This window comes from Pteronotus mesoamericanus, unplaced genomic scaffold, assembly GCF_021234165.1.
Source record: "Pteronotus mesoamericanus isolate MK-2021 breed Mesoamerican mustached bat unplaced genomic scaffold, CSHL_Meso_final scaffold_651, whole genome shotgun sequence".
In the NCBI taxonomy this organism is placed as follows: Eukaryota; Metazoa; Chordata; class Mammalia; order Chiroptera; family Mormoopidae; genus Pteronotus; species Pteronotus mesoamericanus.
The window spans coordinates 34,468,177-34,485,572 of NW_026555325.1; the positions used below are offsets into that span (position 1 = coordinate 34,468,177).

Sequence of the window (17,396 nt, forward strand, 5' to 3'; positions counted from 1 at the left end):
ATGATGATTTGCTTAAAGTAACCACTATAAACTGGAAAGTAAAATATCTTATGCAGTGTTACGATTACCATTAGATTAATTCTGGTCAATTATGCTTACACTCTCATGCTTCTCATCCCTGTTCAAGAAAAAGGATATACTCCTTCAATGCTTTTGCATTGGCCTAAGGGCATCACAGTCAAAAATTCCTCATTTATGCTGAGAATAATTACTATGATAACCATTTCTCCAGGACTTTTGAAATAATCCTACCTTCCACAGTTTGACTTCCACACTGGTGTTACCACATCAAATTAAGCAGCTTGTCATTTTTATTTTGAAAATTTTATAACCCACTCCTAGCTTTGGCATATTGTGTACTATGTAGACTCAAATAATGAATTACAATAATTTCTAGTCGGATTCCTGGTGCACGCATTTTTAAATGGTCTACTACATTTGATAAATACTTTTAACTCTGGGGTTCGTTTCCCTAAGTTTATTTTTATAAAAGAATAAAGTCAAAGTAGAAAAAGCATTTAAGAGTAAAGTATTCATAGCTCTATTCCCCTCAGTCACTATTATCATTTAATATTCCTATAGATGATTTTCAGAGATAGCTGCAAAAGTGACGTAACCACAATATGCATGTGGTTGATACAATGTACAACGTTCATAATGTATTATTCACAATAGCCAAAATGTAGAAGTAACCCAAATAGCCACGAAACTTGGTATGTACATATATCATTCAGCCTTAATAAAGAACGAAATTCTGATACATGCTACAGAATGAACAAACCTTTAAAACATTATGTTAAATTAAATAAGTCAGATATAAAAAAGACAAAAATTGTGTGATTTCACTTACATGAGGTTCCTAGAATAAGCAAGTTCATAGACAAATAAAGTAGAAATGGAGCTTACCAGGACTGGAAGGGGAAAAGGGGAGCTGTTATTTAAAGGATACAAAGGTTCAGTGTGGAAATGAATAGTGCTGATAGTTATAGGACACTGTGAATGTACTTAATGCTACTAAATCGTATACTTGAAAAGGTTAAAGTGGTAAATTTTATATTATGTATAGTCTGCTACAATAAAATGTTTTTAGGTAGGAAATTTCTGCTTTAGTCTTTGTCTTAAGTGATAACTTAAGAAACAGGGATGAAGGAACAGCAAAAGGGGAGAGTTCTAGTAAATGAACTCATAGGAAAACAAAATGTTTAGCTAACTGTCAGGGGAGCTGAGAAAATATTAAGTCAAGGAAGTCCAAATCACCGAGAAATTTGTGAGTTAGGGACTCTAGGTTGGCAGTATCTTATAAAAAGATGATGAGTATTTTAATAAAAGGAATGACATAATTAAGTCTGCATTTTATATTTGTGGGAAACAAGCAAGAACGGAGGCAAAGAAATAAGTTAAACTGCAAAAATAAAGTAAGCATAAATGAGGCCCAAACTAAAGAATTTATGAAAATGAGGAAGGAAGAAATATAGGGAATATTCGGGAGATAAAATCAATAGGGTAGGATGTAGGTGCTCAAGGACAGAGAGGAGTTAAAAATACTGGTTTCCAGTTCGATAATTTGGTTTCATTAATTAAGTTAGAGACTATGAGGACAGATAGGGGGAAAGATGAGTAACTGCAGTTCATTCTCACTAAGTACTTTTAGTATCTTGTTCTTTTAGAAATGATCTTTTTAAGTCACGTAAAAGTAGTTCCGGAAGGATACATAAGAATCTAAAGAAGAAAAATGGGGAAATGGAGAGACAAAGTGGGAGAATTATATTTTTATAGTATACTCTTTTAAATCTTTTGATTTTTATTTAAAAACATATTAAATATTCCAATATTTTAATGATTTTTAAAAGTTATGTAAAAATCAACTTTAAAGGCTGCCATAAAAGAATGAGAAAAAATCTGCTAATAGCTATATGTTTGGGGGTACCCTAATTATTAACTCAGAAATATTGGGGAAAAAACCTCATTAATTACAATTTCTGGTTGCCTTCTTAACTTTTTTTCATTAAATAACTTAATTCTATGAATATTTTTAAAATATGATGAGTTCCAAATAATTAAGCAATAGAAAATAAATTGTTTCTTAAAGGCATCTACCTTCATTTTCCAAATTTTATCTTTCCATATGAAATGTATACATACTTAAATAGATTTAAAATCAAATTTGATCTTAAGCCTTGGTATTATTGCTATGGCTTGAACTGTGTCCTCCAAAAGGACATGGTAAAACCCTAGCCCCCAGAACTCAGAGGGGGTATGACCTTATTTGGGAAAAGGTCAAGGTGAGGCTATACTGCAGTAGAGAAGACCTTAATCCAATTATGTCTCGTGTCCTTAGAACAGGACAATGTGGACAGAGACACAGAGGGAAGAAGCCCATGTGAAGAGGGAGGCAGAGACTAGAGTTATACTGCCAAAAAGCAAGGGACACCTGCGTTACCAGAAGCTGAAGAGCCAAGAAAAGATTCTCCCCAAGAGGCTTCAAAGAGAGTATGTCTCTGCCAACACACTGATGTCAGACTTCTAGCCTCCAGAACAGTGAAAGAATACACTTCTATTGTTCTAAGCCATCCAGTTTGTGGTACCTGTTATGGCAGCCCTAAGAAACTAATACACTTGGCTAATTAATACCAATAGGACATGTTTACCCCACTCTTGTCTTCTTTAGTGTCTCAGTTTTATCACAGACTGCAAGACCCACTATAAAAGGTCTTTATGTCAGAATTTATCAAACTTACTCTTAGAAAAGATTCTGATTTATTATTAAAAAGTTGGTTCATGCCCTGGTCAGGTGACTCAAGTTAGTTGGAGCGTCATCCTGTGCACCAAAAGGTTGCAGGTTTGATCCCTGGTCAGGAGGCAATTGATCTTGGTTTCTCTCTCACATCAATGTTTCTCTCTCTCTTTCTCTTTCTCTCCCTTCCTCTCTCTCTCAAATCAGTGAACATATGCTCGAATGAAAGTTAAAAAAACCCTGCCTTTTCACAAAGATGGCACCAAAAGCTAAGAAGGAAGCCCCTGCCCCTCCCAAAGCCGAAGCCAAAGCAAAGGCTTTGAAAGCAAAGAAAGCAGTGCTAAAAGGCGTCCACAGCCACAAAAAAAAGAAGATCCGCACGTCTCCCACCTTCCAGAGGCCTAAGACACTGCGGCTCCAAAGGCAGCCTAAATATCCTCGGAAGAGCGCTCCCAGGAGAAACAAGCTTGACCACTATGCCCCCTGACTACGGAGTCAGTTCCCCCTGACTACGGAGTCAGCCATGAAGAAGATCGAAGACAATAATACACTTGTGTTCATTGTGGATGTCAAGGCCAACAAGCACCAGATCAAACAGGCTGTGAAGAAGCTGTATGACATTGATGTGGCCAAGGTCAACACCCTGATCAGGCCTGATGGGGAGAAGAAGGCATATGTTCGACTGGCTCCAGACTATGATGCTTTGGATGTTGTCAACAAAATTGGGATCATCTCAACTGAGTCCAGCTGGCTAATTCTAAATATAAAAATTTTATACTAAAAAAAAAAAAAAGAAGTTAAAAAAAACCCACAAGAACCTAAAACTAAAAAAAACATCGGTTTATGTTTTATGCTAGACTGTATCTAATCCAAGTTTTTCTAGCTTACTCACATTAAAATACAATAACACCCAAATCTAAAAAATGAAAACTTCATGGAAAGAGAAGCTTGACTTTTGAATTTCTAAGATCATGCAGCAAATACACATCTGAACAAATATTAATGAAGAATCATGTAAATACCTAGTAAACAAAATGATCTACCTATTTTTAACTTTCAGGGAGTTATCTCTTTTATAGCCCAGGACCTATGTCCAATTAAAGTCCTGATTCTGTTAGCCAGGATTAAAAACATAAATTGAAAAAAAGAAGACTATCACATTTTATACCTTTAAAGCAACTGTTAGAAACTATAAGGAAATTTTTTTTTTAAAGAAACTCCCCTACAAGAACTAGCTGATATCATGTTCACAGGTATCCTCTTTGTATTAGGAAAACTAAAGATAAATCAGAGAAGGAAGGAAAAATATAAAACACCACCAAATTAAACTTGGGATCCTAAAGAACAACCAAAATAAATAGAATGATTATGACAAAAAAAATTTAAGTGCACAGTGGGCAAACACACGTGTGGCAGAGCCTGTTGGTGGCTGCCCATATCCCCTTTGTCCTCACAGGTCCAGTAGATGCTGATGGCTTCTCACTGTAAGTGTCTGCAACTGTTCCTAAGTGACCACACAGATATCAGGTGCCAGGGAGTTATTTACACCCCTAAGAGTGGCCCATAACCAATGACTGATAAAAATTAGCTGATAATTACCTCAACTTCCTCGCCCTTCCCGGTAGAAAAACAAGACACTTTCTACATGGTCTTCCAGAGGTCCCTAGCAGGACTGATGCTTGGTGTCTGGAAACCCAATGCTCAGGGTTTCCACCTGCTCATTTACATACTTGGTATGAATTTTCTTACTGGTCTTTATGTCAGAATTTATCAAACTTACTCTTAGGAAAGATTCTGATTTATCATTAAAAAGTTGGTTCATGCCCTGATCGGGTGACTCAGTTAGCTGGAGAGTCATCCTGTCGTTACTGGTCTTGGTTCTCCACCCCCTAACTGTGCTTCCTGAGATAGCTCCCAAGGAAACGACCTACACTCCAATCCTTGCTCCTGACGAAACCCAACCTAAGACCTAAACCTAAGCTTAGATTAACAGGCAAAGAGTCTCATAAATGATTCAAAATGGCACAATCTTGAGAAAACTCATAAGGAGTTTCTTCTTAACTTTTATTTATAAATTACATTGTCTATTTAATTTTTCAGGTTAGTGATGATGGAATGGATCCAAAAGCCTATGACATCTCACATATGCATCTCTTCCAGCTTCACATCTTCTGCCATAATCCTTTTGCATTTGCTCCAGACTATCAAGAAAATTAGTAGCACCAGACAGGTCTGCGTTCCAAGACCAAGCACCTTTGACCATAATTGTTAATAGTGTGCTTAAGTTTAAACATTATTTCTGTAATTGATTTCTTCCTTAATAGTGTACAGTTCCCAAATCAACTGTGAGTTTTCCAAAATTATTAAAAATAAATAAGGGCCCTGGCTGGTATGGTTCAGTTGGTTTGTCACTGTCCCACAAAGCAAAAGGTCGCTGGTTTAATTCCCGGTTAGGGTGCATGTGAGAGGCAAGCTATCAATGTTTTTCTCTTACATCTATGTTTCGCTCCCTTTCTTTTTCCCTTCCTTCCCCAGTCTCTAAAAATAAATAAATAACATATTTTAAAAATAAATAAAAAAGGGAGGGAGGGAGGGAAGGAGGGAGGGAAGGGAGGTAAAAAATAATCAGTTTATAAAATGAGAAAATGAAAAGTTAAGAAGAAAGAAGATACTTCCTCTGACAAAGAAGCATAAAAGCAAGGGCAAGTATATGAAAGATGTTAATAAATAAGAATATATATAATTAAGGCATTGCTTTTTTAATGTAAAAGACAATTTGATAATATTTAAACTAAAAGCTTCAAAACTGGTTTGAAACATGTTACAATATAACTAATAACTATTCATTACAATGTGATAAGAAAATACATTTGAATATTAAAGACAATGACATACATTTACTCCATAAAAGATTAACATTATCTGTCTACTTTATTAGTGCATCCCCTATGGAAGACAATTCCTTGTATAAATCACTTCTTCAACTCCATAAACCATATATTCAATCATTTTTCTAAATCCAGTTAAGTTTTTCACCACAAAACCACACTTCTCTAACACTAAAACTTGAAGATACACATAATGACCACAAAAACACTCAATATTACAGCTAAACATGGCTTTTTGGAACACAAAAAGCTTTTGCTACCATGATGTTTTATTGCCAAAATAAAATTTCTCAACAATTTTTTAACAACCAAAAAAAAGATCCTTGACTAAAATTCTATTACAATAGTAGATAGTTTATGTGGTTTATTTTAAAATTTTAAGCAAGATAAATGAACTTAAGTATCTAAAAAAGCTGTAAATTTTTACTTACATATTCAGGTTTTAGTTTTTTATCTCCTCCTCTCACAGCCACTTTTTCTAGTTTATCTATAATGGGCCCAATCATTTCCTCATCTTTAAGCTGAAGCTCTTCATGTATTATTTCTATATCTCGAATAGGATCTACACTTCCTTCAACATGAGTGATATCATCATCTTCAAAAGCACCTAAAATGAATTAAAAGGAAGCAATTCAATAAAAAAAAATCCAGAAGGTCATTATTGAAGACCCCTATAAAGTTAACAATTATACAAATTATTCTGAATTCTTACAAGTAGGACATAGCATTTTTTTCCCTCTTTAGTAGTATTTAGGGCACTAGCAACAAAACAGTAATTCAAGAGCCCCAACATTTCAAAAACTGATTGAAATAAATAAGATTATCATCTTTACAGACAGGAAATTATGCTCCAGAACTACTGGTATTTTCAGGTTTGGTACATTAATATACTGAACTCCAGACATGAGAGCCTGAAGTTCTAAACACTATTAAGGTTTCCAAGGGAAACCAGATTTGGAGGAGGGGGGCGAAATCATCTGGCAGACCTCTTCTTTGCTTCAATCTACTTTATCACTGTGGCTCTGACGGTGATTAGATAATGAACCACTCAGACACACAATTTACACAGCAGCTAATTTCATCGGCCTGATTTGAGGGTATGGTTTTTAGGGGGCTATCAAAGAAGCAGATGAAGGTGCATTTGTCATATATGAGTGACAACCATTCGCACTATCTGAACAAAATAGTGCTGGCCCTTATTAGAAACACATGCTATTATCACATATTTAAAGTGCAGTTGAAGCCATAATTTCAAATTGCCAACTGGAAACATAAGGGTAAAACAACCAGATATTACTGAAGCATGTGTACTGACTTTATGCCCTTTTGAAGACATAATGTGGCAACATAATTCAACTGGGATTTACTCAAATTACCAGATAAAGAACAGTATCACAAAAATAAACAAATTCTAAGAAGTATTATAAACAGAAAGCAACGATATACCCACAAACAATAAACACATTTGTAAACAAATTGCTAATTAATTTAATTAAAATTACCAATTAGATTATGCTCCCAAAATGAGATGTTTTCAAACATAAAGTATCAATTATTTTAGGTACCATAGGAATCATGAGACAGTTTGAGTGTGAAGGAAGAACACAGTGCCTATAGCTCATTCCTCCATACCAAAAACCAAGATATTTTCATTATAAGTCACAAAAAGTTTTTAAATATAATTTCCTAAAATTAAAAATAATTAAGCTGTTTGTATCTTAATGTGGAATTATTCAGTAATAATAATAATAAAGCATAAATGTATTACTGCAATTACAGCATACATATTTAAAATAATACTTATGTATCCTTGGCACACACAACTGATGTTTTATTATACAGTGCCAAATTCATATAACAAAATTAGCAAGAAATGAGAAGGTATATTATTATAGCTTACTAATAAACACATTAGACAAACTGACTCAGGTAAGTTTTTTTATTTTTTTAAGAGTATGAAAGAAGTCTTCTTGGAAGGACAACATTATATATTTTTTGTCATGATTTGGATTTGAGGCATCTTACACAAATGGTACAATGGACTAGGAAAATGAAAATAAAAATAAAAGTTAGCTTCCTGGCAGTCTGAACAACAAAGGAAACATTGTTAGTTCAGTTATAGAAATAACTAAACATTTTCTGACACGCAGAAAGAAAAATATGCTATATAGTTGTCTCTATGTGAAGGCCAGAGAGTGACTACTATAGTGTCCTCAACAACATCCCTACAGTAAATGCATCAGCAGGTTTTAAATGGCAATTTCTTAATGACAACCCTCAATTTTAACCAAGTGGGTAATAGAAACAATAATTGCAATTCTTCTGGAAGCAAAGAAAATAAAGCTCTCTGATAATCTAAACTAATCCAAATAAAAAACCTAGAATAAAAGGGGATGAGGGGAATCACTTTTCTATCTTACAACCTTCAAATTATGCTCTAAATTGCGTCTTGCCTGGAGTCTGCCAAGGATTAGGCTAGGAAAGAAGTTATGACTGAATCATCACTAATCCATTCTCCCTACTATAAGAATAAAAACCCAAACCACAGACCCTGCATTCTGGATTACATTGTTATTCCTATGCCTGGAAATTTAGTATTATTATTATTATATTCATTTGTGTGTGAGATGCTAACATACTATAAGAACTTAAATTCATCTTTGATAATAAATGGTACCAAAAATTGAAATTAAAAATTAAGTAAAGGGAAGAATAAAGTTATCCTTTAAAATTGAACAGGTTTCTTATGAAATAAGACATAAAACAGTATAAAACTAAACTTAAAGAATGGTCATTGGGACAACTTCTCATTTCTCAAAACTAAAAAAAAATTAGAAATTACTTCCCAAAGACATATTCCTGGGTCATTAACAGACTTTACCATATATTTGCATTATAGCATTCCTTCACATCTTAGCTTTTATAGAATAAGATTTAGTGATTAAGAAAAAGGGCTTTAAAGTCAGACAGGCTTACTGGTCATAAAGTCTTAGCCAAATCACTGAACCTCTAAGGATGTCACTTTTCATATTTTTAAAATGAAAATGCTTTTACCTCTCAGAGAATAGGTATAATTAAATCAGATAATATACATAATGTGCCAAGCAGAAAGCTCAACCCATAGAATTCTTTCAAGTAACTGATCCATATACTAATTTTTTAAAGATGCAGTAATTAATAATTTTAAAAGATTCCATAGTAATACACTCAAATGTTATACCACGTTACCCAATTCTCTAGAACAGGTTAAAATAAGTTTTGTGAGTTTGCAGTGTCATCCCACCCCACCACCGCCAACTACTTCTTACTGGTTCGTTAGAACATTTTTACCCTAGGCCATGGCCAAAATTATTTATTTCAATTTTCGATTAACTAAAACAATTATCATTTTTGTGATTAATATATATTGTGATTATTATCACAATTCTCCTTTAGGGAAAACACTATGTTGGTAAAGATGACTTTAGTCATCCTGATAACTACACTATGTCATACTGAATTGCTTCATGAGAAAGTTATTTCCATATCAATTCTCTGTCAGCCCTTCTATGTCAAGGAAAATCTCACTTTGATGCTGTTGGTCTTTAATGGCTAACATTTAACATCTATAAATTTGTATTTTTAACAGCAGAGCAGGCCTTAGCCTCCGTGCTTCTAAAGACTAAAAACTTTAATAAGTGCAGTTTTCATTGAATTCATTTCTATTATCTTAAATTTTGGCAAGTGAAACTAATTTTCCACTTATATTAGAGACAAAATTTCCTTGTTTAAATAAAATTAGTCAGAAATATAAGATCGCATTTTTTTAGTAAAATCAAGAAATGCTGAAAATATTAACTATGTTCATCTGGATGATGGGCATGTTACTGATTTTTAAAAACTTTTTGGTACTATTCTGTATAACACTGGGTAATGTAACAGAGCTTCTGTGTGCAGGGGGCTGGGGAAGAGGGTGAACTGATGTGTAATACTTCATTTAGCTAAGATAGTCGGGGAGGTTTCTCCGAGGAGATGGCATTGGAGCTGACACCAGGAAGGCCAGAACATGGCAGTAATGTGAAGATCTAAGGAAAGAGGTTCTAAGGGGGAAAAAATTCTAAAATGGGGACAATGTTGAAGTGTTGCTGAATCATAGCAGATGATAATAAATAGAGTTTAAGTTGTAGAAGTAAGGCAATTCATATACGTTTGTAAGACATGGGAGTCTGGATTTTGTTCCAGCTGTAATGGGGAGCGATTGATTGAAGAGCTTTAAATAAAGGCGAGGTAAGGTAATAAGATAAGATTTATAATTTAAAGAGGCCACTTTGGCTAGTTTAAAAAGAACAAACTCTAAGGAAGGAACAAGAGTGACGGCAGAAAGACTAAGTTAGGAAGTGGTTGTAGAGGTACAGATGAGAGATGACCAGATGAGTGGTAACTTGATATAAAAATGTAGCTGTAGAGAGAATGAGACGTGTTTATGCCAGGATGGACCAGGTGTAGGAAGAAAGGTCATGACTGGAGATATAAAATTAGGGAGTTATCAGATGTGTTTAAAGTTACAGGTCTCAATGATACCTTGTAGAGATACCCCAACACTTTTGTATAAACAATGTATGTTCATTATAAAAGTGTAAGCGAAACAAAAACTAATAAAAAAGGTGATTTACATCACCTTTTTTGATAGGGAAGGAGAAGTTGGCAAAAAAAAGTAAGAAGGTATGACAAAGTCAGAGAAAAGGTAGGAGTAAGCTCTTATGGGAGTCAAGGAAAGAAAATGTTTCAAGAAGGAAGAAATATTCAACTGTATTAGATGCTGTTTAAAGGTAAAGAAAGATAAGTACAGAAAGGTGATCACTGATTCTGATTAAAAAAAAGTGGCTCTTAGAAAAACACTTTAATAGTTATATCCCTTTTCCCTACTATCTATTTCTTCCATATATTAGAGATGAGAATACTATGACTCAAGGACATAAACAGGGACCTTTTATTTTGTATAACTCAAGAGTACAAAAGAGCTGACTTTTAGCACTTTTAAGTCCATTCAGGCTTTGAATATTCTTCTATCTATACTCTTAAGTTGGCAGTCCCCAAACCTTTTTGGCACCAGGGACCAGTACTGTGGAAGTCAGTTTTTCCACAGACCAGGGTGGGGGGATGGATTCAGGAGGATTCAAGCACATCACATTTAAGCTCACCCCTTGTTGTGCAGCCCGATTCCTAACAGGTCTGGACCAGTACCAGTCCCCAGCCCAGAGGTTGGGGACCTCTGCTTTAAGTGGATTGATGATATAAGGTAAAAAAACCACCATATTATTTCTCACAGTCTTTGAGAGATTTTATCAGTTAAGAAGAAATCATAGCCACTTTCAAGTTTTACATCCAGGTAAGCTGGAATAAATAAACACTGAAACAAAACTTGCCATTGGTCAACCAGGCAGAGAAACATCAACACCACAGGTGTCACCGATATCAAAACTAGTAAAAATCAAACCACATGTAAGGCTTCAGAATTCTCCAATGTAGCCCTATGCCAAAAAGACAGTGGAGCGATGTCCTCAGAGTTCTAAGGAAAAAAATTGTTAATCAAGAATTTTATATCCAGCCAACCTGTTTTTCATCATCAGGAACAGAAATCAATGGCAAATAGATTCTGAACTTAATATATTCTAACATCTAAAACTAAACACCACAGGAATTATGTTAATAAAATAGAACATAAGTACTTTATTATAAACTATAAAAAAGTTAGGAATAATAATATAAAAACTTGAAGATAGGGAAAAGGGAAATAAAAACATAAGTGTGCTCATTTCCTTGTCTTTCAGAGTAAGGAATCAATAGATGTCATACAAAGATGAAACGTAATGAAAAAATAATTTCTCCAAATTTTTAGTGTTTTCATGATTCTATAGCAGGATCATTTAAAAATACATCTTTTATAAAAAAACAAAAAAAACCTACTTGAAGTTCAGTAATTTCTTCTGTATTACTTTAGCTCTTTTTCTTTCTTCCAAACTCAAAATAAAATTTAATACTCTATTTAAAATAGCATGTACACTATTGATCACATTTATATAAAACTGTTTCTCATTCTTAATAAAGCTGACCAAATGTTAATGAAAATACTTCCTGAGCAGCGAGCTATTGGGCAATATTTAAATCACCTTTTTCATTAGTTTTTGTTTCGCTTACACTTTTATCATGAACATGCATTGTTTATACAAAAGTCATTTTTAAGTCATTTTATTATTTTTATTATTTCTTTTTATTTATTTCTTTTTCTGAAAGATTTTTTTTATTTTTAGAGAGAGGGAAAGAAAGGGAGAAAGACAGGGAGAGAAACATCAGTGTGTGAGATACTGCATATCTGGGGCATAACTGGGGACCTGGCCTGCAACCCAGGCAATGTGCCCTGACTCAGGATTGAACCAGTAACCTTTTGGTTCTCAGGCCAGCACTCAATCCACTGAGCCATACTAGCCAGGGCAAAAAGTCATTCTTTTTAAAACACAATACACAAGTTTAACTTGCAGAAAAATCTGCACAAATTTTAGTTAAAATTTTGGTTTTGCAGTGACTAGTCACAAGGAGAAAAGCACTATGCCATGAAATTTATTTTTTATCTTTCTCTCTCTCTCTCTCTCATATATATATTATATATAACATATATATTATTTTCAGCCACCCATGTGTACCTGCTCTCTCCACTTCTTTACTTCCCATTTAAAACTTAACACACTGCAGTTTGGAATATGCCTCGACCACACTATCAGAAATTGGGCACAAAAAGGACACCAATGATTTGCCTTCATGAAGGTAAATCAAATATCCATTCTTCAGAAATCCTGAATGACCTCTCAGTAGGATCTAACTTGAGAGCACTGACATAGTGTCTTTCACTGCTTCTTTCTAATGGCATTCTCCAGATTTTCTTCTATCTTCTCGGCCATTTATTCTCAGGCCATTCCTTTTCTTGCTCAAACTATCTCATAAGTGTTTATCTCTCTCCTAGCTCTCTTCTCTTATCCCCCTATTATGCACTCATTAACAGAATTTCTAGCCCAGAACTCCCCTGAGTGGCTCCAGTATACTTTGAGATAATAGAGAAAATGAGCCAAAAAATCTTTTAGTTATTATATAAATTGTTTCTATTACAAACTCTATTCACTAACTGAATAAATGCAAAATGTCAATGCTTATGCTTAACTTGTGACTTTTAAAATTTGTGTACCTCCATCACTGAAAACCAGTCAGAATATGAGTATTTGACTTGGTGAGACACATTTGACTATCCATATGTACTGGAGAATCTGTATGATATTTATTTTTTAGTATGATGTGGCAGAAATGAGTTGGCTATTTTCAATAATTATAATTAGACTGAAGACTGAGCAAGTCACACATTCATTCATTCATTCATTCAAAGAATATCATATTCCATAAAGACTCGAGTTAAGAAGGGTAAATCTATACATTATTTAGGATACTAAATATAACTGCAAAGGACTTAAGAAATAAAAATATGCTTTGGAAATTCAGGACTTTAGTGAACTGCTTTGCTACTTAAATTTAGGCTGTCTTCAATTTTCATAAGCAAAACATCCCTAACTAGAGGTAGAAGTAGTTTTAAAACATGTGATGTATGAGTATTTAAGTATACAGGCTGCAGAGCAGTACTTCAAAAAGCACCTGTCATGGAAACATTGATATTCCAAATAGCATGTCTATAGAGTTTTGGGGGGAATAAGACAATTTGTGGTCAAGATGGACCTAATCATGTTTTACCACCCTCTACCACTACACAATGCAGAGATAAGGAATTCCTTGGTATATAAACCAATGCATAAACTGCCTCTCCCTCCCAACACATATGCAAGCCACAATACACCTTGCTAAATATAAGTTCCCCACTCAAAGACAGTTTGCTTGGTATCTAACAATAGGCTAAGTCTCGTGAGAATTAAAAGCAAAAGTCAAAATACTAGGATCTTGGTCTCAATGATTTGGACAATCGGGTTGGGAAAACAAATCTAATCTAATAATAAAGAACAATACTCGCTAGCAAGGACTTTAAATATAGGTTTAATGAATATCAATTAATCAGCAAGGCCTTTAAATATAGGAAAAAAAGTACAGGTAAAGAAGATGAATAAAGGCATGACAAGTAACAGGGAAAAGCATCAAAGGGGAAAAAAAGACTGAAATATATGAGGCTTACTGAAGAGCTGACCATCGAGAAACTGAATTGAAGCATAGAAGACGTCTTAAAAATTTATTATATCAGGTAGGTGTGAAGAACAGGGAAGTCCAAACAAAAAGGTAAGTCTGGATCTCATCTGCTGGTCAGCAGGGGGGTCACCATTGGTTTTTTGTTAGTGATAAATGGGAAGTAGCATTTTAGAAAGACTAAACAGAAATAGGGAATCAGCTAAAAGAACTGCTGTATTTTAAATATGGTGATGAAGAAACACACAAGAGTCCTGATGGAAGTTATAAAGGAGGGATGAATAGTGAGATCTAACTAAAGAAAAAAGTATCAACTAGTAAAAGCAATGAGAGACAGACAAACAGGTTATGACAAGGTTTCAGCAAAGAAATCTTTTTTTGCATCTCGGGTAACATCAACACATGTAGGATTCAGCCCTGGCTGGCATGGCTCAGTGGACTGAGTGCCAGCCTGAGAACTAAAGGGTTACTGGTTCGATTCCCAGTCAGAGTACATGCCTGGGTTACAGGCCAAATCCCCAGTAGGGGGAGCGCAAGAGGCAACCACACATTGATGTTTACCTTTCTTTCTCCCTCCCTTTCCCTCTCTCTAAAAATAAATAAAATCTTTTTTAAAAAAAGTAAAGAATTCCCGAAGCTACCAATTTTAATTTTAAAAAAATGTAGGATTCAAAGACCAAATCAAGTATGAAATCAAACAATATTCTATAACCAAAGTAGATATTCTAGGAAAAAAAATTATTACTTTTTAAAAAATCCTCACCCAAAGACATACTTATTTGAGGGGCAGAGGGAGAATGAGAGCAAGAGTGCGAGAGAGAGAGACAAAGAGAAATATTGATGTGAGAGAGAAGCATCGATTGTTTGCCTCTCGATGTGCCCCACAACCTAGGGAGGAATTGAATCTGCAACCTAGACATGTGTCCTGCCAGGGAATTGAACCTGGGGCCTTGTGGTGTACAGGCTGACGCTCCAACCAACTGAGTCACACTGGTCAGGGCTAAAATTACTACTTTTAATATTTAAAGTATTACTGTAACTGTATTTAATTTTATCCGTAGCACTAAAACATCCTGTATGCTACGTTACTTCACATTCTTTACAGCTTCTCTTATGTGGCAAATAATCAATGTTTTGAACATCTATATTCTAATCCAGAGTACCACCAAAATCCCTAAAGGGTTAGGGGTCACATCCCTAAAACAGTAAAAGATAAACTCTTAAACACAATGTTAGAAAACAAGGATAGCCTGCTAAGAAATCTTGATCTTTTCAAATTTCTAGTTCATTCTTCAAAGTAAAGTTCTATCTTGAGTCAGAACACTGAGTCCCAAATTCCTTATGTTTCTATACCTCATTTAAAGAGACAGGAGAGAGTTAAACTTTCATTGGCAATTCACTTAACATTTATAGCTTTATTCGTAACACTGGAAAATGCCAGTTCCTATTTACTTTCCATAAATGACATGACAAAAATTCTTTCTTATATGGCAGGAAGAGTGGTTTAAAGAGAGAGTTAAGACTGTTTATTGTACTCCAAGTGCTCTGATTTAGAAGCGCAGTTTAAGCCCAGATTTACAGATGCACTTTAAAACTCTAGTTTTAATCTAAATTAAACCCCTTCTCATCTTGACAGTAAGAGTGATTTGAGCAAAAACAGAACCTAATTCAGAGCTGGACCTCAAGCTTGTGTAATTTAAAAAAATCTTTATATTAAATAAAATGTGTAGTTTTAATTAGTTTTCTTAAGTTAGAAAGTGGGAGAAGGGCATCTCAATTTATCCAGGAACACAGAAAAGAACTAATAAATCATTCTGCTAACAAAATTCTGCTAAAAAGGATGTAGCTTAAGTCTCTAAGCTTTCAGAGTTTGAGGCAAATGAAAAGGGTTGTATCAATCAAATTTTAATTACTTTAAGTGGCTATATTTATAGGCCTCTGGAAAAATAAAATATTTTGTAAACATATAAAAATGGAAATAATTGGTCTAGTAATGTAAACTGTTAATTACTTGATGCAATAGCATAAATGGAATAGTATAACTAGACTTGGTGGGTTATACTTATTTACAATAACAAATCAATCAAAAGTAGCTGTTAAAGTCTTTAACCTTCATTATCCAGCGAAAAACCTATTATTTGAGATATAGAAAAAGCCCTAAAATAATCCAGTCTATGCCACAGGCTAATTGTTTAATGCTGGAATAGAAAATAGGACTATGGGTAGTCAAAGGATTTGCTTTTGCTTTGCTTCTCTTCCAGAGCTCGCCCTTCCACTTCTCTCATACAGGAAAAGGCTTTAAAACTAAACCCTGGCCAAGAGGAAAAAAATTACCATCCTTCTGACATATTAAAAAATGGATCAAGGTTTTCAGAAAGTTTAGTAAAATAAAATGCACATGTGGTTGACTTTGAGGAACCAATCTAAAATTAAAGAAATTATGATTCATGCAAGACATTTGCACAAAGTAGTTAACTTGTATGGAAGCAATCAAGCAATGCTAGAAATAAAAAACCATTCCTGATCTTGAGAGAAATAAATATTTAATATAAGAGTGATAATAAAATGGGTCAGTCAGGTTTTGAGAAAACTTAGAAAAAAATTTTATTATTTTCTCCTACTTTGAAGCCATCATATAAATTAAAAATAATATGCCTTTTAGCAGTGACTCAAAAATAAAACATTAAATAAGAAAGATGACATGAACAAAGGGGAAAAAGATACAGGTATAAAGATATAAAAACATTAAAATTAGAGCTTATATTAGTGTAGTAGTAAGCAAAAAAATCTTTTGGTTATTACTGACACCACAAAATGAATTAGAAGTAACACATTACAATATCATACAATAAAATTCTTTTAAATATACAAGACACGAGATAACTCTGCCTAACAATTACTGGTATTGTATTTATATTGTAGAAAATTGGACAACCACGCCATTAAGGAATCCTTGAAGTCAATTAAAAGTTATGAATTATAACCCAGAGTCAACACCTATACTTAGTTATATTCAACTGCTCAAGACTTTCACATTATTACTTGCTGCAATATATTAACTCTTTCCAAAGAAGCAGGCAGAAAAGAAGTACCTTAAGAAGAACTAACATTCATTTCTCAACAAGACTTTCACTTCTTATTCTGTATAAAAGATACTTTAAATGCATAAAAGGCAAATTTAATCAATGGTATTTTGAACATCTACTTCCAAATTCGAGCTAGCTGCTCTGCTATACTTACCCTTCTTGATAACCATCTGGTTAACTTCTCAACTTCTAAAACATCAATTAGCCTTCTGAGAATAGAAAAAACCCTCTGTAAATTGGCCTTGCCCCACCCTCAACTTCCACAAATCCTCAGCTCAAGTCAAATTCTTGTATTGACCACTAAGCCCTGAAGGTTCTTCATATTCGCTACATTTTTACCCATGCCCTTCCTTGGGTCTCAAATATAAACATCCTTTCTATTACAAGGCACATCCATTGCTAAAATGCATAGTTTACTTTCCCCTCATCTACAAGGCAGTTCTGGAGGAGACTAGATCTAAGAGATCCCTACCATCC

At 34.2% G+C, this 17,396-nt stretch overlaps 1 protein-coding gene and 1 pseudogene across 1 annotated transcript in view; one reads left to right on the top strand and one right to left on the bottom strand.

Moving 5' to 3' along the window:
- The window catches only part of OLA1 (Obg like ATPase 1), a 174,161-nt gene that overhangs the window by 72,718 nt on the left and 84,047 nt on the right, over nt 1–17,396 (bottom strand). The window contains exon 5 of the mRNA XM_054562371.1: nt 6,054–6,229. Coding sequence (XP_054418346.1) covers nt 6,054–6,229 — 176 coding nt within the window. The remainder of the gene's footprint in view (nt 1–6,053; nt 6,230–17,396) is intronic.
- LOC129061664 (60S ribosomal protein L23a-like) lies at nt 2,985–3,521 on the top strand (annotated as a pseudogene).